This window comes from Tiliqua scincoides, chromosome 2, assembly GCF_035046505.1.
Source record: "Tiliqua scincoides isolate rTilSci1 chromosome 2, rTilSci1.hap2, whole genome shotgun sequence".
In the NCBI taxonomy this organism is placed as follows: domain Eukaryota; kingdom Metazoa; phylum Chordata; class Lepidosauria; order Squamata; family Scincidae; genus Tiliqua; species Tiliqua scincoides.
Window position 1 is genome coordinate 6,032,854 of NC_089822.1, and position 26,291 is coordinate 6,059,144.

Consider the following 26,291-nt stretch of genomic DNA (forward strand, 5'->3'; position numbering starts at 1 on the left):
GTGGAAGGGGAGCAAAAAAATGCATTGGGCCCCTGCGCTCCTGGGGCCTGACTGGGGACTACCCAATGTTGCATCTGCACAGGCCTGATTGGCCATGTTCATAAATGTACAACAGAAGCATCATAATCATCATAAGCCTTGCTCTGCTGGCCTGCTCACTGTGCAGTTGTCAGATAGCACCCAACTAGGAAACACACGCAGTTCCTTGCAGTCAACCTCTTCACAGTAGATTAAAAATAAACTTCATCAAAGATTTGTTGACATTTTAATCACAGCATTAGCAATTATAATCATTCCCACAATATATCGGGAACAGCTCTCTTCTGCATACTGATCAATGAGCAGGCTGGAGCCACCAGATAGGGCTCAGATTCATGTCAGCCAAAATCATGCTTTCAACAACAGGTCTCACAACTCTAAGCTGGGTTCATGGTGCATGAGCACCAAATCTGGGATGCCCACCGGTGTGATTTCATGGCGATACACCAGGCCTGCTTTATCATTTGCAGACAGGCAGGCTATGCTTTAAAACAATGTCCCTAACGTGAGCTATGTAGGTAAGAAGCTACCTTCACGGAATCAGACTACCTAGCCTAATCTTGGTAGTGGTTTTCCAACCTTTCCAGTGCTGATGCAGCCATGCTAGTTGGGCAGGTACTACATGCTATGATGTATGTAAGGGCATTAGTGCTGGAAAGTTGGATAGGATTGGGCCCTAAAAGAAGTTAAGAACATCAGCCAAGTCTCCAATTTGCCAAAAGAGGTAAGACCTTTCAAGGGGGAAGGGGCCCACAGAACAACTTTGCACTGGACCCGGAGAAGGACCTTTTTCTTCTCACCTGGCTGGACTTCGGTCACTAGTAGGCCTTCAGCGGGCAGTTCCCGTACAGTCTCTCTGTCATCTTCACTGACATCCAGCCAACGGTTGCACCTGAACGTGTACTTTTCTTTGGTCAGGGTTTTCAAAAGGGTTACCTTTAATTAAAACAAAATGGTACCAAAATGGACAGAGTTAACAATGGATGGATGAATGGACAGATGAATGGATGGACAGATGGATGAAAAACAGGCTCAAGGTAAAGAAATGATGCAAGTAATTAAAAACCCTGGGGCAAGGTGGAAGATCATAAGGCAGGGGAGCCTGTATTAATTACTAGGATGTTGTATGATATTTTCTTTCCTCTGAATAAGGTCTAGCAACTTGAAAAGTCACCGGGCAGCCCATTCCTGTCCTGGAGCAGGGAGGAAGGTGGACCTGCCTGCAACCAAGTCAGGTTTGGGGCTGAAATTGGCACAGCCGTGTTGTGTTGGAGCAGCCCCAATGGGGCTACTCAGATCCGTACCACCTAAAGATCTGAGCGGATCCGAGTAGACTGGAGCTGCCCCAGGCTGCCCAGGAACGGGGGTCAGATCCAGCATAAGTGCCAGAACCCTGGACCCACCACTCGCTTACCTCCCACTCACCCATGGGCGGGCCCGCCCTGCCCACCCCCCCTGGCCCTAAATGCCTCCTTCCCATCCTTCCCACAGCCCCACCAAACCCCAGTGCCAGCTGAGCTTGGCCGGCGCGGACTCACTCGTTAGACTGACTGAGCATGCTCCACATCGGCCGCTTTCCATTTAAGTTAGAGTGAAAGTGTTTCACAGCACTTTTGTGACAATGATGGACCAGCGCAAGGGACTTGTGTTGGCCCTGGGCACTTTTGGGACTATGCCCTCAATCTGCTGTCAGATTCCTTGTTCTCAGGATTCACAGAGAGCCGGGCATCAGCATGGGTACATGACAACAGCTAATTTATATTTGAATGCCCATGCTGATGACTCTGTATACTTTCATACTCTTAAGGGGCAGGGCGGGGGCAGCCAGGAGGCAGAGAGTAGGCAGCAGCGTGATCCCCAGGATCCTGCCACTCAGGGGGGCTGCAGGGGCTTGGGTCCACTTACCTGAGCCTCCTGCAGCCTCCCAGGGGTGCAGGGAGCCCTGTGCAACTGTCTGCAGGGCTCCCAGATGCTTCCAAAGTGAAAGCGGGGCGATCACGCCCCACATCCGCTAAACCGGAAGTGGAGCGCGATTGCTCCACTTTCACTTCTGACAGGGCTAAAGGGACCGGGGTGCACCTGCAGGGCTCCCCAGGTCAGGGAAAGTGAAAGTGGAGCAATTGCGCTCCACTTCCGGTTCAGCAGAGGCAGAGCGTGATCTCTCCACTTTCACTTTCCCTGACCTGGGGAGCCCTAGAGGTGCTCATGTAGGGCTCCCCGCACCCTGGGAAGGCTGCTGCAAGGACTGGTGGGTGCACCTCAGTCCCTGCAGCCCCCTGAGAGGTGCAATCCTGGGGATCGCGTCACTGCCTTCCCCCTGCCCCCTCTGCCTCCCTCCCCTCCCTTACATAGAACTTACTGCAGATTTCAAACTCCTGGAGAGTTTGAAAACTGCAGCTGTAGGCCAAACTACACATCAGAGACATCTGGAACTGGGATTCAGTTTGGGGATGGGGTATGGTAGTGAAAATGTGGTGAGTTGGGAAAGGATTAAGCAATTCTGCCATGACTTCTCTGCTCCACCCCCTCCTAAAACCTCTTTTCTATAGCAAAGGGAGCTATATTATCTGTGTTTGCATGTGTAGACTGAAACTTGGCCCTGTGAGGTTTTAATTACGCAGACACACACACCCTGTCCATTTGTTCAACTGTTGAATATCTTGTTTTACTGCACCTGTTGCCCTCTTCAAGGTTTAGATGCCATACTCTGGGTACCTGGTCTTATCCCTGACATAGAAGACAAAAAATTTGCATGCATGGATCTGTCAGTCTGCATTCATTCATATCACATAAACAAATTTGCATGAATATATGAATGAACAAATGTGTTTCCTCTGATCTCCACTGATCTTACAGAAGCTTTTTAAATGTTAATATTTAAGGCACCAAGCTGGTATCCCAGCCAGTCACGTGGGTCACCTCACCTGCCCCTAAATTTGCCTCTGGTGAGAAGCCGCTCATATGAAGTCAGTTTCTTCATACTAAGCCAGACCAGCACGTACATTCCTACATTATTCCTGTCCAGTTATATTTATTGTTTTCTACAGAAACGACTAACAGGGACATATCCCAATAACTAAAATTTAGAGGCCAATCCTAACCCACACTGGAACAGGCAGGGCAGCTGGCCTTTAAAAGGGGATTGGACAAGTTTCTGGAGGAAAAATCCATTATGGGGTACAAGCCATGATGTGTATGCGAAATCTCCTGATTTTAGAAATGGGCTATGTCAGAATGCCAGATGCAGGGGAGGGCACCAGGATGAGGTCTCTTGTTATCTGGTGTGCTCCCTGGGGCATTTGGTGGGCCGCTGTGAGATACAGGAAGCTGGACTAGATGGGCCTATGGCCTGATCCAGTGGGACTGTTCTTATGTTCTTATGTTCTTATGTGCTATATCCAGCACAGGATTGGGGTTGGCACCAACACAACCCAGGGCAAGGGAAATCTATTCCCCTTACTCCAGGTAACACGGCAGTGGCCCGAATGGGGCTACTTGGATTTGCACCAATTAAAGAACTGGCGCAGATCCAAGTAGCCTGATGTGAGGTTGGGCCCCCTGGGAGGGGGGTTAGGTTCTGGCCTAAGTGCTGGATCCTGGCTCCACCTCCTTTCTAGGCCTGACCCATCCAGAGGCCAGCCTGCTGTCTGCCCTCCCCCTGCCTCAGAACACCCCAATTCCTTGTGCCAACCTCCCAACTTCTGAGTCATCACAGACATGCTTTGTGGTATATTTGTGATAGTCCTTGGCCAGTGCAAGGAAGTCGTGCTGGCTGATAGAGCACTTGAGATTGCCCTCTTAGTTAATAATCATATGGCTTGAACCAAAAGTTCACAAGAAAGCTTTCAGCTTAAATTTTGAATGTGGGGTGCAAAAAGGGGGTGGCAAAACAGGATTTACCATTTTGCCCCTTTCTTCTCCAGGCTGGTCTGAAATCCCCTCTCCCCCAACAGAGCAGCCTTCTTCACAGATGACAGGACATTTCTCCAAGAGACACTGGGAGGGAGAAAAGGCGGCTACCAGCCAGCAGTAACCCAAACTATACTGCCACTGCTACAAAACAAGTGGCATTACCTTCATCTGATTGCTCAAGGAATTAATAGATCTGCACCAATCTGGATACAATAAAATAATTGTTCAAAACAGAACAGTAGTTCATTTTTATATTATCCTGTTTTGTGTCACATCAGGCCTCATTGTAAAATGAAACATTCCCACTTGTGTAGGAAAGAAGGGCAACTGCCTCTTTCTAAGGTCATATCTGCCATCCATCATTTTTGTAAAAATTTGTGCTAAAAATAATTTAAACATTTTTTAAAAATCTTCTTCCTGATTAATCAGGCCACTTTTAATCAATTTTTAGTCCAATCCTACCCAAGCTAGGGCTTACCCCGGGGCAAGGGAACTAATGTCTAATTACTCAGGGGAGATCTCCAGTTGCCGAAATTCCCCTGTCGGATGCAGTGGAAGCCATGCTGGTGCTGCTGTATCACTGCAGGAGAACTTAGGTTTAACTGGGCCATAAGTCTCATTCAACACAGAGACTTATCTGATTAGATGTGCGCAGAATTGTACTGTAAGAAGCTTTTAACTGATTGATATGAAGCACAATCCTATCCATTGTTTACTCAGAAGAAATTCTCATTGTGTTCAATAGGATATGGCCCCATGTAAGTATGCATCAGATTGTAGTCCCAATGTTCTACCCAAACTAAGAACCCTTTTGATGGAGATTAAGTAGGGACTGCTCTGTGGGTGGACATCATTCTTTTTTTCTGGGAGTGAAAGTGACAGCAAATCAAGACTAATGAGGTAGGAATGACTGCACGGATGAATGTCTGGAACCAGCGTACATCTGCAATGCTTCATGGTTTACTGACCCCCCACTTAGATCCTCTAAACATCCAGGCAGCAGAAAAGAGGGTAGAAACCTATCAAATCATATTAGAGGCCCCAAAGCCCAGATGTATGAGCAATGCGACCTTATTAAAAAGTAAATGGTGATTTGTCATTGCTATTACACATGGCCGCATAGTGAAAGAAGGCAAAGGACATTTCTATAGTCCATTCTGCATGTTACCTGGAGTGGGACTGATATGCAGACCACTAGAGAGTTATTCAGCAACAAAATTTGACAACGGTTACAGCAGTTGTCATCCTGAACTGTCTCAATTTTCATTCTTCAAACAAAAACCTCCACCAAATTGTTTTATAGTCTTTAAGCACAACCATAATAACAGCCAGCTTAGAATTTTTTAAAGGAGAAGGCAAACCAGAATAGAAAAGTCTTATGCCTCTATTGGAAGGCCAATATGGATTTCACTTCTAATTCAGTAGAGATGAAATTCCTTAACTGAGGTGCTGCTATAGAGAAGGCCCTCCCTCCTGGTGCTGCTAGTTGAGCCTCCGAAACTAGTGGCACTTGATTAGTGCCCCCAGATGACTTGAGGGGATGGGTTGTCTCATATGGAAGAAGGCAGCCTTAGCCCTAAGCCATAGAGGGCTTTAAAGGTAAAAATCAGCCCTCTGAATTGCGCTCAGAAACGAAACGGCAGCCAGTGCAGATGGAACAGAAGTGGTCCAACGGAGTCCAATTGCCTCACCCCTATCACCACACGGGCTGCCAAATTATGCAGTAATTGCAGTTTCTGAAAAGTTAGCAAAGGTACAGCACATTAAGTAAACGATGGCCCAATCCTATTGCAGCGCTGTGTCAACACTAGCTGTCACAAATGTGCAGTAAAGCATGTTTGTGATGACTTGCAAGTAGGCAGCACTGGCAGGGAGACCTGCATCATCCCACCGGTGCCCAATCCATACCTACAACCGCTGGAGCAAATAAGAGCTGCTCTGTGTGGTACAGGAGTGGGAGGAGGGCAGAGCAGAGGCGGGGAGGGGATATTTCGAGGTGGGAGCATGCAGGGATCGGGTGATTCACGTGTGGAAGGGATGGGGACAACAGAGATGGCCTCCACCAAATTCTATTCCCCCTCGTGAGCCTAAAAGCCCTGCATGGGGCCACTTGGATTCGCGCTAGCGATTTTGCTGATCGCACCAGCGATTTTGCTGATCCAAGTAGCCCCGCTGGGCAGGCTCAGGCTTGGCACAGGGTAAGGGAGCAAATACGGCATGGGTTGTACAGCCCTGCTGCGCCAGCATGGGATAGGATTGGGCTGCCCATCTCAATGTCACCAGTGCATGAACTGATCTGAACACTTCAGGTGAGACAGCAGCAAGGTTGCCAAGGCTAGGCACGAGCATTCACTTATGGGTGTATTGTTCTAATGTTAATTGTAATAATGTTATATATATATATATTGGTAGCAATAGTAATAATTGAAAACAATGCTATTTATTGAAGATATTAACATTTGGTTTTTATTTATGTTGACTCAACATTGTCATATTTGTTAGTGACAATTATATTAACGGATGGCAGAATAAAATTGTGAATTGTGAATAAAATATTATTTTCATTAAAATATACATATAAATATACATATACACACACACACAGAGAGAGAGAGAGAGAGAGAGAGAGAGAGAGATTTACTATTGCTTATGATAATCTGCAATTGATCTACACTTTGGGCACAATCCAAATCTGCGCTGGAGCAGGCAAGCCAGGAGGCTTGTGCTGTATCCAGTGCAGGTTCGTTGGCTGCAGCGGCTCAGCCAGTAGCTCAGCCAAGTCTGAGGAGAGCAGAGCGGCAGGGACGGGGGTTGGAATCCAGCATAACTGCCGGGTCCCAGCCCTGCCCCGGCTCCCCATGCGCCCGCCCCTGGGGCCGCCCATTGCCCACCTTTCCCCGCCCAGAAACGCCCCCCCCGCCTCCTACCCGAACCCCCATGCCTATTGTTGCTGCTTGTGTTAGTGCGGATGTGCTGACACAAGCGGTGACGAGGAAGAGGTGCATCTACATGCACCGACGCGGCTTCCTCCCAAGGAGGCGCAAACACGCTTTACAGCACATTTGCAACCCTCCCGGGGGACTTATGCTGGCCTATGTGCCGGTTAGGATTGCGCCCTTAGTAGTATAATCCATCCCACCAGCTACTTACTTTGTTTAGATGCCAACCAGAAAATGGGCTCCGCTTCTCATGCCATATTCGGATCTTATATAGTATACCCAGATCTGGGAGCTCAATCTGCACAAAAAGTGTAAAAATGTCCATCATAACATTTTCATATGGGTCAAATCTACCAAAACGTTCTCCTGTGCAAACCCCAGAGAACTTAATGGGAACTGTACAAGATCAGCAATGTGCAGTGGAAAGCTCCCCTGTGCAACCTCCACTGACATGAATGGGAACTGCACAAGAATAGCAGAGCAGTGATATTCCATAGCTCCCATTCATTTCTCTGGAGCTTATGGAGAATATGTATCAGGCTCAATGGGAAATGATGCTGTTTTTCATCTGGAGCTCCACTCTGGATCTCTGATAAAGACTAAATTTGTACTTCCTGCTTACAAGACAAACAACTTCACTTACTGAAAACAAAAATTGACACCTGTTTGTTCATCATGGGCATCCTTCAGTCTCAGAAGACTATGGTATTGCGCTCTGAAAAGTGGTTCTGGAACAACCTGTTTGTTGAAGATGCAATATCTCTGAAGGTTCCCTAACTCCTGTATTGTGGCATGGTCCTATCATCAGTTTTGGCTGTTTTTCCCCCCATACTAATCTGGTTTTGGCCATGGTCTTGAAGTTTTCTGATACAGTGGCCCTTCTGGGTTACTTTTGAACTGTCTGGAAACTTCCACAAGGTTGGAGTCTGGGGATACAAAGAGCTCTTCTAATAGACAAATCAATTTTTCACAAAGCTAGAAAAGCCACTACTGTCCATTCATACATCAATGAATGGAGGACCTGGTATTATTTGAACCTGGTATTATTTCTACAGTACAGGAATCCTGTACTGATTTGTTTGCTTTATTCACTTAAACTTTCAATTGCCAGGGGGAGGGGGTGGTGGTGGTTTACCCACCCCCCCATTTCAGTTGACTCTGTATAAGACTTTTTTCTTTAGTTATTGATTTTCCCCACTTTTGCCTTATTTGCTGTAATGTTTGTGTTGTGTTACAAACATTTAACAAAAACTTTTTTTTAGAAAAGCCTGATGGGAAGGTATGAGGGAATTTCTCTGACTCAGATTAACACCTGGATTGGAGAAGAATTCAGGGATTAAAATGTTCATCTGTTATTTAAGAAGAGTATCACAAGCCTAAAGATCATATTCCAAGCCAAGAAAGTACCATTTTCAGTGACGTCCCTAGCTTTACTTTTTTTTTCCTTATCAGGTTTATTTGCCTTTTTTAGTAAAACGATTTAATCCACATTAACTTCCAAGAATCAACAGGATGCTGATTCAACTTTCTCTGCAGTCTAATTAGTAGTTACTGAAAACAACATGTAAAACCTGGGATTAAATCTCATGTAAGTGAAGGTTCACAATTTTGTTTATGGAGAATACAGGTATTTTGAAAGCTAGGAAGCCATACCATGAATTTGTCAGTCTGTCCAGCTTCAAAGTTATCTGAGTTATTATCCAGTTTCATTTCATCTGACTTTCCTTTGTCACCAAAAATCTGAAGGTAGATGGGGGCATCTGTCCCAGCACCCCTCATGTCACTTGTCCATATCCATAGTGACCAAGGATTTTCTACAAGAAAAGTTAGATCATTGAAAAGCCAGTCATACTAGTGATAAAGGAGCAACACAGAGAAAAATCAAACAAACGAAATACCAGAATCAGACATGGCCACCATCTTTTGCAGCGCTGAGAAACAATTTCCGTACAATTAATAAAAACATACATTTCATAGCACCACATTCATGCTAGTCACAGCCCAATGCTAGTAGCTACATATCCCTAACAACAATAGGAAATGCCTTTTCTGTGCCACTAAAGATTTGAAGTACCACAAATGTGAGGTAAGGGACCTGTAACTCTTATAATAGTGTGGTACACTGGATAGTGTGTGGGGCTTTGGACCCACAGGAAGACTGTGATCAAACCTTTGTTCTCCCATGAAGCTTAGTGGGTGACACTGGGGGAAGCCACTGTCTATCAGAACTAGTTTTCACAAAGGCAGTAAACCTGTGTCTGGGCTGTACCACTGGACTCACCCGTCCAAAAAATCCCCTGCACATAGAAGGCTAGCAAGTGTGGGAGATGGCTAGGCTAGAATTCATCTCCCTGACAAGCTAGTTTTCTGTATAATGGGATTTTTTTTTTAATTGCATGGAGATACATTCAATCATGTTCACCTTTAGTTTGAAATGGTACAGCCCAGATACAGGTTGACTACTAAACCAGACCTCAGTCTAACCCACTTCAGATTTGTAAGGATAAAATGAGACACCCTGCCCTGAGGTCCATAGAAAGAGGCTGGGATACAAAGTGATGCACTGTAACAATTGAGCTACAAGAAGCACAGTTATTGTGCAAAACTACCCATGACTTGGAAAAGCCCTGGGCCTCTCACAAGAAGACTAGTCACCATGACCATTTGAAAATTAATTTGGACAGAGGTCTAGCAGAGGGACAGTAAGGAATGCTCCTGCCCAGGCAAGCAGGAGGGTGAGATGACAATACAAGTTTATCCCATTGTATGGCAGCTAAAGGTTACCAATTACTCAAGGCCACTGCTTCCTGCCCATTTAATATCCAACAGCCACAAAGGAATTACACTGTCAATAACAATCAGGGTTGATAATATGGCAGTGTATAGGTCATAAATGCTTTCGCTGAATGGACTGTGCTGCAGAAATAAAGTGGTTGTAACATTGAGTAAAGCTTGCCATAATAAGCTTGGTTTCAGTGGAATTGCTTCTTAAACAGGACACACTGTTCTCAACAAATGTGTCTTGATTATTCAGAGCCTTAACCAATTTTAAAAACATTTATTGTACTGATGCAGGAGAGACAGTATGAATTTCCCTGGTTAATTAGAAGCCTTATGCAACTGACTGCTTCTGAAACATCCGTTACTGCTGAGGATAATGGACATCCTGGAGTCCACAGTGATGCAGGACATAACTGGAATCTCCTGTTTAACACTTAGAAAACTCTTAAGGTTGATATTAGATGGTAATTTTTTTTAGAAACAGGAGAACAAGAAAAATCTCACCACAAGGTGTGTTTTATTTTGGCTTTAGTTTTGTACAGCACCTCGTTTCAGTAGGCACTCTAGACATTTGATTGATTGATTGATTGATTGATTGATTAGGTGAATGTGCCTGCACCTTAAGATAACAGCATGGAAAAGAGCTGTAGCTTAGTAGTAGAGCACATGCATTGATTGCAGAAGTACATGCGGAGTCCTGAATTTACTGCCAATCAATTTATTATTATTAATTAACAGTATTTATATACCGCTTTTCAACTAAAAGTTCACAAAGCGGTTTACAGAGAAAAATCAAATAACTAAATTGCTCCCTGTCCCAAAAGGGCTCACAATCTAAAAAGATGCAAATGAATACCAGCAGACAGCCACTAGAACAGACAGTGCTGGGGTGAGGTGGGCCAGTTACTCTCCCCCTGCTAAAAAAAAAAAGGAGCACCCGCTTGAAAAAGTGCCTCTTACCCAATTAGCAGGGGTTTGCATTCTCACATTTTTTTTTCATCCAGTTCCTTAACATCATGAGTAGTTTTATGAAATGGCCATTATGCTCCCCGTTTTGTGGACTTTCTGCCATGACTCACAATACACAACAATTTAGCCCTTCCTTTTACAAAAGGTGCTTTGATCCCCTAATCATTGTGATTGCTTATTTTCCTGCATCTATTCCAGCTGTTTGATATCCTTCTTGAGATAGGGTGATCAAACTTTAAAAAATTGTTCAAATGCGGCCACACCAGAGATTTCTATGAGGCACTACAATATTAGAAGCCCTCTTCTAATAATCCCACCGCAGAATTCACTTATTCCATCACCTGTACACACAAGGTTGAGGTTTCTTCACTTTCACCATGACTCCAATAACTTTCCTGGTTACCAGTGCAGAGACATTAGTCTCTGCAGAACTGGCATTTTTATTCAGCATGCAGGATATGTTTCTTTTTAAAAAATTAGGTTATTGTTATTATCATTATTATCATCATCATAATCATTTTTTTTAACCCCACCATGCAGGTTTGGGATTTTTACTGCATGGTGAACCATTTTACAGAATGGTTAATCACCATGTACTTTTATTCAATAACCTTGTAATCTTCAGTTCAGTTCTTTAAACCAGAATATACAGCTAAATAAATTACTATCCTGTTTGTAGGGTTTGGACCGTAGTCTCTGAAATGCACAAGACTAAGCAGGTACAAAGAATAAAGATTTCCCAGGGGCATCTGACTGAACATTATAGACAACAGGATGCTGGACTAAAATGGATCTTTTAAATCCATTTAGATCCAGCAGGGTTCTTCCTACTGTTGCCACGTCAACGGTACTGTCTTTTAAACCTACTTTTCAGCCTCTTCTGACGCAGTGAGAGCATTTCATAGAGCTCCCGTTCAACCAGTCCATCCCCTTCATCTTCATCCAGCCACTTCCCACAAGGGAATGTTTGTTCAATACCAGTAAACGGACAATACACCACCACCTGGAGGAGAGGTAAAAATCAATTCAACTACTGCATTTGTTTTCTTAACCGCAATTTAACACTGCTGTATACAAGTATGGAGGAGAACTAGACACTCAACCAGGGGAAGGGGATGTTCATTGAAATTTCATTGCAGCTGCTGTCAGGATATGTAAATCCACCATGACGAGACTTGAGTCGAGTCCTGAGTTCCTGCCCCCTTTGACTAGACTCAGGCACAGGTCTTAATGGGCAATCATGGGGACTCGTCCAGAGTGTTTTCGGGACTCTATTTGACTTGAGTAATGAGTCTTTTTGATACATGTATCAGGCATGGCTCTGCAGGAAAAACAGAGCACCTGTGTTATGTGTGTGTGCATCTTTAGCATGTAGCAAGAACTTCATTAAAAAGAACGTACAAAGAGCCCTCCAGGATAAGGCCAAAGATCTGACTGTTTCACCACCCTTTTCCCCACAGTGACCAGCCAGGTGCTTCTGGGAATTCACCATGAAAGCAGCAGTTCTCTCCCATGCTTAGTTTCCCCAACAACCGATATTCAGGGGTCTGTTATCTCTGATCCTCAAAGCCCCACTTCACTTTTCCATCTTTTTATTCTCCAGGCTTTGAACATCTGCATGACATCTTTTCCCATGGCTGTCTGCTGGCTTCTCCCTTGTGGCTTTTGTCTTTTCGCAGAGAGTGGTGGTGGTGGTGGTTGTGAGCCCATTTGGGACAGGGGATGATTTTTTCAGTTATTTTGCTAGGCAAACTGTTCTGATTTTTTGAAATAACAACATCTGATAAGTTCTAATACTTACCGCCTTTAGCCCAATTTGAATACTGGTGGTTTTTTAGGTAGTAACTGTATTTCATCTTTTTCCTTTTATGGCATGGCTTCCAGGACCTGATCTGAGGGCACACTAACGAAATCACCTTACCTAAGGTAAGGATATCTGGGTCTACTCAGTGCATGGAGAGGAGACTGCCTGGAAACTGTCTATATGTTGTTCTGAGCCCCAATTTGGGAAGAATATAGGGTGTATTTGCATATATCTTTTAACTGGTCTGATAATTTTCATGTAGGAGTAGTATATAGCCCCCTATATACTATACAGTATATAGAGGGATTAAAAAACATATTTATTTCACTTGACTTTTCAGGGGGGCTGATGACCCCAATGATCCTTTCTGTTAATCACATATAGCTTTTTGCCAATTTGTGTGCTGCTTTTAAGATTTTGTTTGGTGTTAATAGATGGTTTTCTCCTCTCCTATATATCATTGTTAGTGGCTTTATCTTACTATATGTACAGTATTTTCATATATTGTTCATTTATTTTAAATTGTTTTATTGTGTTGTATGCTGCTTGGAGCCTTTACTTGGTTTTGTTGTGTTGTATACTGCTTTGAGCCTTTTAAATAAATAAATATATAAATCAGCAAAGTAAAATAAATAATGAACAAATCCAACTTAAGGAAAATATGACCATGAGACATGGGTTTTGCCACAAAAATCACCGCAAACCCAATCCAAAGACCTTAACATCCGCTGTGCACATATTAATGAAGTTGAATGCCCACCTCCCCTCTGTGAACATGAGGAGACATCAGTCTAATGAGGACAAGATTGATTTTTTGCATAAGGCTGGGGTGCCACTGCATATATTAGGCAAAATCAGATTCACGGGAAAAATTATTACATTACATCGACTGGCTAACCTGGCAGCCTCATAATTGAAAGAGGACCAGCATTTTTCGCGTGTTCCAGGTCACGCCGATCAGACTGGAAATGGGAAAAGGATTAGACAGCTGTCCAAAGGCGTTAAGTGACCGGTTCTCACCTTCTCACAATGCCAGCCACAGCTGAGACCAACGTTATCGTGTCCAATTGAAACACGGCTCAAGGGACTGAGAAGCGCAGCAATCTCAATGTTAAAGAGGTCTGTCCTGGCACGTTCAAACTCGCCTCCCTCCAGGAAAATCTTCCCACTGTTCTTCAGCCCTTTGGAGCCATGCATGACAATGTGGATCTTGGAGTTGGTGCCAGCCCCTCGGACATCTCCAGTCGTGACAGCAACGTTGTAGACCATCCCTGAGTGATGGGAGACTCGTTAGACATAGAAGTACAACAACCTATTACAATGATTAATATTATGTTATTGTTGGAGCATATCGGATTTCTGCCTGCCACAGATCCAGTCTAAATAAGAACGTAAGAAGAGCCCTGTAGAATCAGGCCAGGAGCCCATCTAGTCCAGCTTCCTATATCTCACCATGGCCCACCAGATGTCTCTGGGAGCACACAAGAAAATGAGAGACCTGCATCCTGGTGCCATTCCCTTACATCTGGCATTCAGAGATAGGCTACTTCTAAGTCCGGGAAGTTACATATATTCATCATGGTTTACAGCCTGTGGCAGACCTTTCCTCCATAAATCTGTCCAATCTCCTTTGAAAGGCATCTACGCCAAGTGCCATCACCGCATCCTGTGACAAAGAGTTCCACAGATTAATTACGTGGTGGGTAAAAAAAATATTTCCTTTTTTCTAACTCTCTTGCCAGTCAATTTGAGTGGATGTCCCCTGGTTCTGGTGTTGTGCTAGAGGGAAAAGAACTTCTCTCTATCCACATTATCCATCCCATGCATACTTTTACATCATATTCCCCCTCAGGCATGTTCTTTCAAGATTGATGAGTCCAAAAAGTTGTAGCCTTTCCTCATAAGGGTGGTGACCCAGGTCACTTATCATAGTAGCTGCTGGGGCTTAACCCAGGGCAAGAGAACAAATGTTTCCTTACCCCAAAGAGGTCTCCAGAGGCCAAAACTCCCCCATGGGATACAGCAGTAGCCATGTTGGCACTACTGTATCCCCACACAAGAAGTTAGGATTGGGCTGCCCAGTTAGTATTGTCTACACCAGGGATTCCCAAACTGTTGGGTCACGATTCACCAACCAGGGAAGGACTTAGGTGTGCCCCCTTAAGTGGTAGGGGCAGGGAGATTGCAGCAAAGTGACCCCCAGGATCGTGTTGCTGCTGGGGAAAGGAGGGGTTTCTGGCTTACCTGAAGCCAGCAACAGGGAGCCCAAGGACACCTCCCCAGAGCTCCCCAAGCCTGGAAAATAAAATTGCAGTTGGAAGTAACTTCCAGTTTCATGACTGGAAGGAAGTGACTCCCTATCATGATTTTCTTTATTTTTCAGGCTTGGGGAGCCTGTCCCCACAAGCACTTATGTGGTTCCCTCCTCCTAAGGAGGACTAGGGGAACCACTGGTCTACATTGACTGGTAGCAGCCTCTCAGCTGTTTCAGACAGGTAGTATTGTTTCACCCCCCCCCCATACCACTTAGTGTTTCAATGTAGTGGTACACTACAGTGGTATTGGGGGGGTTTCAATACATTGAAACACCCCCCCAATACCACTTAGACCTATAAGGCAAACTTCTAACAACCCAGAACTAAGCAGAGCAGTTCCTCCTTCCTCTAGTAACCAAGGGATAAGTAAAAGGCACAGGCCAGCTTGTCCTTGCAGGGATTTCAGTTCTTTTAAGGCTGCCTGCAGAGCACTGTAAATATTACAGTTTTCATTTGGTCGAGATTTCACCTTGCTAAATTGTATATAACTTTGAAAGGCCCTGGCAGGAGTCTTCTAGCAGTGATTGCGTCCACTGCACATTCTCTGAACGGAGAACCTGAGTCGAAGCTTAATGATTCCGGCAGCTGAGCGGCAACGGTAAACAGGTTGAATAAACAGGAACTGAGCACAGAGCGACCCCAATGCTCAGCTGCAGTGCTTCTGAAAGGAAGGCAAATTGATCATCCACATTTCATCCCAGGGGAACAACAGCAGATGAACTCTCAAGCCAATATTTCCAAAACCAGGCATTAAATGTTAGCATCGCACTCTCTGTCTGGGTATCTTAAATCTCACTTCAGACTAGCTGCATACCAGAAGCTAAAACATCTCACTGAGCACTACTCAGTGCAGGAAGAGAAGAGTGGAACATATAGGGAAGGAGAAATGGTAGAGCCATGGTAGGGGGATGCAAAAAGTCCCGGGTTCACTCCTTTACATATCTACTATAAAAAGGTGTCAGACAGGAGGGCTTGGGCTCACTCCACTGGAACACCGACTGCCTCTCCCACCTTCTTGAGGATGATGACCCCACCCCTCTGGCATTTGGCCCAAGGGGGGGCGTGTGTCAGGGGTGGAGCCCTTGTCCGACCCCTGCCTTACCTGGCTGCAGGCCAGGGGCAGAACTGCCTGGCCATAGAGCCGCCACCACCTCTCCAGCTGACCAGGTAAGACATAGGGCAGCTGGGTGGGAGAGACCGTCCCCCCGGGGCTCACCTGATCTGAACAGTAAGCAGGGCTGGGTCACCATTAACCACCAAAGAGGAGGGAAGCAGGCCAGAGTCAGGGCCCCTTTAAGCCTAGAGAGGGAGGAAGGGGAGGAACCGAGGGTGTGGCTGGGGAGGATAAAAGCAGGGAGACCTGTGATGACAGGCAGTTCTGGAGAGGGAAGGCAGGAGGCTGCAGCCCCTGCCTGAAGACCCAGGGGCCTCAGCTTGGTCTGAGGTTTCCCCTGCAAGGAACCCCAGGGAGGTGGACACCCCACCCAGGGGACCCAAGAGACCATCCAGCCGACCCTCGGCACCCCGCCGGGTGATGCCCAGAGACCCCCCCTTTTTGGGGCACCCCTCACGTGGAAATTGAAGGTTAGCTGGCAGTCAGAACAGACAGGGCTGGGCTTGCTGGATCAGTGGTTTGACAAAGCAGTTTCATATACAGGCGTGCACCACTTAACAACCGTTCCCTTAATGACGGATCGCATATATGATGGTGGTAAAACCACTGTCAAATATGCGGTCCATCCTTAAGGGAGCGGTTGTTAATGAGGCAATTACATCTCCTATAGCCTGCAGCAGAGATTCTGTTTACACAACAGAGAGGTCCTTAATGCAAAGAAGAGGCAATCAGTCTCCAGTAGCCTGAGCAGCCGGCTAGTGTTTGGCAGGGAGTGTCTGTTTACACAACAAAGACAACAGATTGGACTTAATGTTCACTTAATGACCTAATCGCACAACAACGAGGATAAGAGAACGCATCCCCATCATTAACAGGTGCACACTTGTATTCACCTTAGCTTCACTTTAGGATGTATGTTTAGAATCCCGTCACCTCTACACAGTGAAAATCCAATTGTCTGGTGACCAACTGTTTGGGACTCTTGATAATCAGGCATCATTGGAGTGTCCCTGGCTCAGGAATGGACACCCAACCTCACTGGCCCCTGCACAGGTACAGTCTTTCCTGGCTTGGCGATGGCATGATCAAGACAGGCTTGGCGATGGCACCATCAAGACAGACCCTGTCACTATAGCAATGGGGGTACTAGATTCAGGGAACACTGATGCTGGTGCTCTTCCTAATAACCCCACATATCCAATAATTGAGCACCACTTAGATCCTGAGGTATCAGACTATTGGATTTTACTGAGCGCTCCCTCCGCCCGGGAGAACCCAGAAGTGACTGCCTTGCGCCACATGCAACACAAGGCAGTCACTTCTGGGTTCTCCCTGGAGAAGGGGGTGCTCACTGCAGCTTCACACACCCCACTGTTCTCCTCTGGAGGAGTCCCAGCCTCCACAGAGAAGGAACAGGGCATGCAAAGCGGCCGCAACAAGCACCCCCTCCTCCAGGGAGAACCCAAAAGTGACACCACAATGTCATGTGACATCGCGACATGACTTCCCCAGGCACTGGGGCAGTTGGTACAGCTTTGAGCTTCATAACTTCTGAGCTTCATAACTGAAGACTAACAGGTGCATAGACCCAGCATGACTTTCTGCATGGACTACTATCTAGATCAGGGGTGTCCAAACATTTTGGCAGGAGGGCCACATCATCTCTCCGACACTGTGTCGGGGGCCAGGAAAGGAAAAGAATTAATTTACTTTTAAAATTTGAATAAATTTACATAAATGAATATATTAGAGATGGAACTTGTATGAATGAATGAAGGTCTTGCAGTAGCTCAAGGCCTCTAAAAGGCCTTGCACAAAGCAAGGCTGGCCTTTCCTCGCTGCCACTGCTGCATCACAGACGTGAAACAGCAAGTAGTGAAGGTAGCCCTCATCCCACAGCTCACGTGAGAGGTTGAACAGTCATCCTCACACTGAGAGCAGTTGCATCGGGCCAGCACGGGCTCCAGCAAGTCTCCAGAAGGCCAGAGGCTCATTAGAGACTGGGGGCTCCCTGAGGGCCGGACTGGGAGTGCCCGAGAGCCGCAAGTGGCCCCCGGGCCAGGGTTTGGACACCCCTGATCTAGATTAATCCAGCATGAGTCTATGTGGGTCATCTGAGTTCTGCTCTGAGGAGAAAACAACAGACTCTTTTCTACAAAGGACCACACAAGCCAAACTATACTGTGCATATAATTAAATACCTGGAGCTTTTTCAGCTTAAAAAGTTTTGAATAGTTTCTCTCAGAATTTTTATAGGATGCTTTCAAAAGGAAGCAGGGCCAGTGTGACCCTGAGTTTTGCCTGATGCAGCTTTGGGTTCACTAGTTCCTCCCACCTCTAGAGCCTCTGCAAGCCTAAAAACACCTCATGCCTGTTGCTTCTAGTCCCATTAGGCCCCATTCCTTGCAGAACATCATCACTGTGGCTGAATTCTTGACAAATGAAGTATATATGTACTCTACACATTCTTCTGTATCAGCAAGATGCCTTAAAACACCTTGGAAAGTCTCTGGCTTCCATTGTGGCAACCTGCTAAGTAAGCTAAGTGTTTTATTTCCTCCCAGGGTGATAAGACATTTATTTGCTGGGGCTTTAATTAAGCCCATCAATTAAAAGGGGAGGTCACTGTTGGGGTTTGCACTGTGGTAGAACCCCGTGAGTTGGAAAAGGAAGACTCTGCTTTTTCCCAGTCAAGAGTCTGAAGCATAAAATTGAGCAGGATAGAGCTTGCTGGCAGCTCATCAGTTGCTCAAATAAATAATTAAGCCATTTAGAAAGGGCGACTCACCCGATGGAGGCTGCCATTCAACTGACAGAAGCCTGGATTAAGCAAGTCTTCCCAATAGCCCTCCTCAGCATGCATGTGGCTTGCCCAGATGCTTCAAGATCTGAAATAGTGTTTTGTGCTTTCCCCCTTCCCCAGGTGGCAGGAAGTTCTGGGCAACCTTCAGAGCACCCGTTTCCTTTGGAACGAAATGCTCCAGAGGCCCACAGCACCTTTAGATCACCTTCTTTTTCATAGCTTATACAGCAATATGTAGAGGAAAAAGCCACGAGAACGCCTCTCCAATTCTAACCTGGCAAGCAATGTTCATTTCTCAATAACCTCAAGGCTGAAATAGAATAGATTCTCCCAATACAGATACAGCACACAGAAACACTTATAGATCATTAGTGCAAACTGGGGTGACATTCACAAGAGTTATATTGAGTAATTTTCAGCGCAGTCTTATTGGGCTAGTTGCAACAGCAGACCAGAGTTCCACGGTTGTAACAGGCCCTATGGCAGTGCTCACAGAAGTCACTTTGGAGACGCTGCCACAGCCAGTGACCTGCTCTGGAGCAGTTCATAAGAACAGCCCCACTGGATCAGGCCATAGGCCCATCTAGTCCAGCTTCCTGTATCTCACAGCAGCCCACCAAATGCCCCAGGGAGCACACCAGATAACAACAGACCTGCAAGGCTTCCTGGGAATTGTAGTTAAGAACATAAGAACAGCCCCACTGGATCAGGCCATAGGCCCATCTAGTCCAGCTTCCTGTATTTCACAGCGGCCCACCAAATGCCCCAGGAAGCACACCAGATAACAAGAGACCTCATCCTGGTGCCCTCCCCTGCATCTGGCATTCTGACATAACCCATTTCTAAATTTCTAAACCCATCAGCCAGCACAGGAGGCAGAACTTGGGGGGGGGGGGGAACCATGCACTCTGGGGGAGGAACTCTGGGGGGAAGAAGCAGAAGGGGGTGGTCCTGGCAGCAGTGGCAGACACCAGATCTTATCCTCTCTTTCAAATACCTCCCCACCCCTTTTCCTTCCTCAGAAAAGGTGTTCCCTCCTCAAAATAGGTGCTGTATGTCTGAGGAAACCCATAGGTGACCCCAAGTCTTAGGCAGATGTAAGTAAAAACCTCCCTCCCCCATTATAGGATACAGTGCGCACCTTTATGGCACAGCTGCATCACTGCTAGTGGGGCCTATCATGACTGAGCCTATCATGGATGATCCCATGCTAAGGGTAGCTGTCCTTTGCTTTTCTGAAAGCTGGAGAGATGTGAACTGCTGTCACAGATCCCCTGGGCTCAGACACCAAAAGAGATAGACCTCTCACAGGACCAGGACTCCACTGCCAGCCACAGCGGAGGCTGGAACTGAGATGACCCAACATCACCAGATGGGCACCCTGAAGCTGCCAACCCAGACAGAGTCCTTCCCAGAGAGGCTGCAAGATTAGAGACCTGATGCTGTCTGAGTGGAGCCCCATCCCAGCTCTGGACTTTCCACCACCATCAGGAATTCAGGAGAAGCAGCTGCAATAGTCTTGCACTGAAGCCCAGAACCAAAGATGAAGCACCTGTTAAGCAACTGAAGGCCTCCCTTCTCTCAGCCTCACTCAGGAGGAGGAGGCACACACAAACATATGCTCCAGATCAAGGCCCTGCTAAGAGGAAGGGATGGTGCAGCAGGGTGTACTATAAAATGGCTTATTTACTGCCTGATAGTTGCTGGTATGACAACCTGAGCAGTTCAACTCCTTGGTGGACTCCTGACCTAGATGGCTACCCAAGTCTTCTTGCTTCAAATTTACTTCTGCCACTCAGTTCCTACCTCAGAACTTCCCTGTGCACCAGTGAGATGGGATGAAGACTAACCAAACTGCTCACAATTGGCAGAAACAGAAAAAGGCAGCCTGATCTATTTATTTATTTTTTAAAAGCAAGATGCCATTGGAAATCTGTTGCTCCAAGGGAAAGGGGAACGCATGGCATGTGTTCACCCCTTTTTTGAGAGTGACGTTAATTTTTCTGTACTTTGAATGTTACAGAGGGAGCTCCCAGTCTCTAAAATTAAAACCTTCCTTCTAGGTTTGGTTTAGTCCTCCTCCTACCACCTTCACCCCCAAATGTCCTCACCTGTAGCCTCTGTTCCTCCTACTAGAATATCTCGCTGAATTTTGCCATCGTCCTCATCCAGCGCAAACCACCGGGAGACTGGAAATTCATATATGGCCTTGTTGCCGATGTCTTCGATGATAACCTAGGAGTGAAAGCAGAGCCTCATTGGAAACAAGGAGCAGGAGAGAGATTTGGTTTGCAGAAGAAGAAAAAAAGTAGTACAGAGAAAGAAATTCTTTGGTCTGCACAGCAACACAAACATCACAGTCTATGCTGTGAATACTATGAAAGCCTCTCCCCTCCTTACAAAAGACTGTTAATTTACTTTGTAAGAATATGGAACTTTATAAGGATGGAGGAGACAGGTAGCAACCAATCAAGTGGTAGAGAACATTTGAGATGGCACTCATGTTCTTTTGGTGATCTGACCAGATTCACTTTAGTATTTTTGCCATGGACTATCACAGTGGGATGACCTCACCCAGGACCATCCAGAAAGGCTTCATGATGGGTTTCCTATCACCCATCCCTGGTGGAGATGGCCGCTTCCTATTATTTTGCATGGTGGAAAAGCTGTGACTGGGTGCACCTTAACTTCTCAGGAGGTCTGTGCGTCAACTGGCTCAAACGGAATTATCCATAAAGTTGGTGAGCGAAACCAAGGGCCGGAGGCACTCTCTTTTGTGACCCCAAACGGTCCTGTTCCTCTTAAGGCCAGGAAATGCCCAGGACTGTGGCACTGTTTGTAGGGCTGAACCAAATGGCAGCACAAAATGTGCCAGCCATGGAATTCTCCTAAGAGGCCAAGAGGGGGGTGCTTCACCAAACTAAAGGTTGCTTCCCCCCCCCCAAGAGCTGTGGTACTTGATGTTCTCCTGACAGCAGCCCTATAAAAGGAAGCACACCTATGGCCTGGTTCATGCTCCCCTAGCATGCACCAAGCACCACCTTCACATGTGCAGATACATATCAAACAAACACAACCTTTCTCTGTTCTTCCAAAGAGTTCTGATTATTAGAATTGATGAGCAAGTAACCCTTTGGGCAGACAGCCCTGCCATCCCTCTACCATCAGTATGCCAACCCCCTGCCTGTTTCAGCACCCAGCCAAGTAAATTTGCTTTGAATATACAGTGAACAGGCATAGACTGGAAGGACACATCAATGGTAAATAAGCAGATCATTGAGCTTATTGAGTTGCACGAACCTTCTCCAGTAACCAGCCAGCTGAGCCTCCCTTGTTATTGTGGCCTATGGAAATCTTCCTTAACTTGCCCAGATTAGGAGCATCAAGTGTGAACTTGTCTTCCTGTCCTTTCTCAAAGTTGTCATTGTCATTGTCCAGCTTCCTCTCCCCTAAGCAAAAAATGAAAAGCCAGTATCAAAGGAAAAGATAAATGGTTCATCAAGCAAAATTATTTAATCAGTTGACAGACCTAATAATTTGCTTGAATAGCTGAAAAGGAATGTTCAGCACATGACTGCAAGGTGCTCTTAAAAGACACTTTTTTTGAAAAAGTATATAAGGGTAGCTGTGCTGTGCGTCTTGATGAGCACACGGTGGCCAGCATCTGAACAAGTCATTTGCTCACTGTACCAGTTTGGCTCAAGAATCAGCTCTAAACCAATGGAGAGTTCAGCAGTTATACAGCTCGCTCTTCTATGAAGGGGGCCAGAATTAAGACTGTAAGTTATTTATTATCCTACCATTTTATCCTACCATTCCTCAAGGGAGTTCAAAGTTCCCCCACTCTGTCCTTCTCCCTTTGTCCTCATAACAAACCTGTTAGGCAAATTAGGAGAGAGCTACCTGTCAAGGTCACGCAGGGAGCTTCCTGGTCAAGTGATGAATTGAACCCTGCTCTTCAAGGCCTGCTAGAGACCAACACTCTAACCCAGTGACTTTCAACCTTTTTCATCTCATGGCATGCTGACTAGGACACTAGGTGCTTAAATTGTCATGGCACACCATCAGTTTTTTGACCACAGATACCATGCTGTTGGTGGGGAGCTCACATCCTCCAATGGCCCTACTAATAAATGACCCTCCCTCAAACTCCCATGGCACACCTGCAGACCTTTCACGGCACACCAGTGTGCCACGGCACAGTGGTTGGAAATGGCTGCTCTAACCACTGCACCAAAATAATCCCAGAAGCAACACGTACCTCTCCCAGAACCGAAGCATAGCACAGTTTTGCAGAGAATTTATAGTGCAGCGATGGCTGCTGCAGACACTACAAGGCACAGTTTTACCAAGAAATTAGTACCTGTGTCTCCATTTTGGCCAAAGATGTTAATGAAAACATCAGCATCTGTTCCACTTCCATTTACATCAGCTGTAAACACTCTGACCACATATTTGTTTACTGCAGAGAGAGAGAGAGAGAGAGAGAGAGAGAGAGAGAGAGAGATAATCCCATTAACAATACAAAATAAAGATTGATGTTTTTCAGGGGTGGGCAAATGTTTTTGGCAGGAGGGCCTCATCATCTCTCTGACATGGTGTCCAGAGCCGGGAAATAAAAGAATTCACATTTCAAATTTGAATAAATTTACATAAATTTACATAAATGAATATATTAGATACGGAACTTATATGAATGCATGAATTTTACTAAGCTTATTCATAATACACATGAGATCTATAATATAGGCAGGCAGAACCACATGAAAACTATGAACTGTTTGCCGCATACCTCTTGCACAGTGAAAAAATACAGACATGGAGCCAAAAGCACACGGAGACATAAGTTGTTCAGAGGCAATGGGGGTCGGGGAGGGGGGAAATAATGCCCAGGGAAAAGCAGAAAACACTATAAAAGGCCTTGCTCTAACTCAGCCTGCAGTTAGTAGCTGGCGGTTGCGACTGGCAGTCGTGGGCCATCATGGGCCCCAACAGTCTCCAACACAGGCTCCCTGTGGGCTGGATTGGAAGTCCTTGAGGGCTGCCAATGGCCCCTGGGCCAGGGTTTGCCCACCCCTGTTTTAGATATAAAGTATGGGGCACCATCAAATACTTATTCCTACTACAAACTTATCCAGGAATGATGTTGCAGCCACCATCTGTTCAAGGACTTTCATTGTTTTTGCAATGTAATGTACCACACCCTTGGTGACTACTCCTTTATAAAGACACTACTCTCAATTCTAGATACTTGACGAACTATCTCCTATCACATGAACTCACCTGAATTCCAAGGTTTTATTCATTTATTTATCAAAGTATTTATACCCCATCATTCAGTCCCTAAAAGGGCCCTGGAGGCAGTTTGCAAGAACTGATCATAGAAATTAATAATCAGACATAAAAATACACCAAAATAATTAAAAATACACCAATAAATAAAAAACAAACTACAAAAGTAGGATGCAAAGAACAGCTGGGGAATGAAAATAAACTCAGCAGGGGAGAAAAGCTTAACGACTGAAATGCCTAGTAGTCATGAAATAGAAAGCATTTTAGAAGGATGCTCTCAGAGAGGGAGCTGAGTTGGATGTTCCATAACCTGGGACCTGTAACCAAAAGGGCCTAATCCTGAACATCATGAAAGGTCCTTCTCCAAGTTTTCCTCCCTTTTCTGAAATGAAGTAGGAGGCATTTGGGGAAAAGGCCTTTTCTGTTGGGGCCTCCCAGCTGTGGAATCCCTCCCCAGGGAGACTTGCCTGACATCAGCTTTGATAGCTTGATGAAGACATTTTTATTTGCCTAGGCCTTCTAGTGTAATTTTAGATCTGTTTCTTGCAACATTTTTAGCCATTTTAGTCTGATGAGGCTGACACCGCTGCTGAGAGCTGGCATTGGGCCTGGGGCAAGATGCTCGATGGGGGAGACTTCCTTAAAGCATATCATCATCATCATCATTTATATTTGACATGTTGGCTAACAACTGAAATACTGGCCTTCATCTAGGCTGTCTGTAAGACTGTACCCTCCCATACAGTACAATTCTATTCCCCACAGACGACAACGACTGTGGTTTGTTAAGGAATCTGAGAGCTGTTAGAGCTGTTAGAGCTCCTTTAACGAACACTAGTCTCCAGAATGCATTGGGGGAATAGAAGTGCACTGAAAGTGGATTAAAGCTGAAGTGGAAATGCAGCCCTGGATAGGCTGAGATTGAGGTACCCAAATTTATTTTGTGATAAATGTGCTCTGCACTATAGTTTGTTTTGTTATGGTCCAGGCCCCCTGGAAGTCCAGGCCCCAGGAATTTTGCCTCCTTGCCACCCCCTGCACACGCCCCCTCTGCTGGGCTCAAACAGAGCACAGCAGTTCAAAACACGTGACTTCCAGTTTCACAGGGAAACCTTAAGTGATGTTTTCAATGCCTTGTAAGGCATTAGGCAGCCCGGGGAAGCCTCGGAGGGGCTTATAAGGCATTAATTCCTTATAAGGCATTAAAACGTCACTTTGGGTTTCTCCATGAAACAGGAAGTCACGTGTTTTTAGCTGCTCTGTCTGAGCCTCGCAGAGGCCGTGGACAGATGTCTGCAGGCTCTGCTGGGTTCAATGGACCCTCTGGAGGCAATGGGAATGAAGCTCCCCTCAGCTACGGAGAGTGAGGAGCAGGCATTCCCTGTATCCACAGTTCAGGTAACTGCGAGGGATTCTGGAACAGAACCCCCATGGATACAGAGGGTACGCCTGTACAGTGGTGCCTCGCATAACGAAATTAATCCGTTCCGCGAGTCCTTTCGTTATGCAAGTTTTTCATTTTGCGAAGCATGTTTTCCCATAGGAATGCATTGAAATTTAATTAATGCGTTCCTATGGGCAAGAAAAGTCAGAACAAAGTCAAATTTGGTTTACAAAGTGCTCTTTAAAGGCATACATATTGTACAGAGGATTTCAAAAACGGGGGGAGGGATGCTGAGTGGGGAGCTTGAAGGCTGTAATCCTGTGCACACTTTCCTGGGAGTAAGCACAATGGGACTTACTTCTGAGGAGACACGCACAGGATTGTGCTCTAAGCTGGGGAGGACAGAGCAGCTGCACTCAATTGCTTGCTTTTGCCGTGATCATGGGGTGAAACGTGAAGGAAATGTGGCAGTGAGAGGGTGAATGAGCGATGGGGGGATGCTGAGTGGGGAGTTTGAAGGTTGTAATCCTGTGCAAACTTTCCTGGGAGCAAGCACAATGGGACTTACTTACATAAAGATCCTCCCCTTACTAGGGTGGACGGGATCATAAACTGACATGAAGATCTGCCCCTTACTAGGGTGAACGGGATCATAAACTGGCATGAAGATCCCCCCTTAAGTCAAACCAAAAAAAAAAAAAAATTCATCTTGCGAAGCACGGGTCATAAAAATTCGTTGTACGAGTTACCAAACTTCGCAAAACGCTTTCGTTCTGCGAGTTTTTCGCTGTGCCGGGCATTCGTTATGCGAGGTACCACTGTATATATTTGAAACACATTTCAAATCATAGTTGCAACCCACAATGGTTAGCATCAACCTCACTGCACTCTATAACACTAACCCATGGTTAATGCTGTGAATGGAAGGGAGTTACTCTG

General features: G+C 45.8%; 1 protein-coding gene across 1 annotated transcript in view; it reads right to left on the reverse strand.

Annotated features, from left to right (window-relative positions):
* LOXHD1 (lipoxygenase homology PLAT domains 1) overlaps positions 1 to 26,291 on the reverse strand; it is a 150,939-nt gene that overhangs the window by 93,854 nt on the left and 30,794 nt on the right. Inside the window, exons 5-12 of the mRNA XM_066617852.1 lie at positions 23,040 to 23,138; positions 21,977 to 22,125; positions 20,788 to 20,911; positions 13,465 to 13,715; positions 11,508 to 11,643; positions 8,544 to 8,704; positions 7,102 to 7,188; positions 840 to 975 (exon numbers count right to left, since the gene is read on the reverse strand). Of these exons, the coding sequence (XP_066473949.1) occupies positions 840 to 975; positions 7,102 to 7,188; positions 8,544 to 8,704; positions 11,508 to 11,643; positions 13,465 to 13,715; positions 20,788 to 20,911; positions 21,977 to 22,125; positions 23,040 to 23,138 (1,143 nt within the window). The remainder of the gene's footprint in view (positions 1 to 839; positions 976 to 7,101; positions 7,189 to 8,543; positions 8,705 to 11,507; positions 11,644 to 13,464; positions 13,716 to 20,787; positions 20,912 to 21,976; positions 22,126 to 23,039; positions 23,139 to 26,291) is intronic.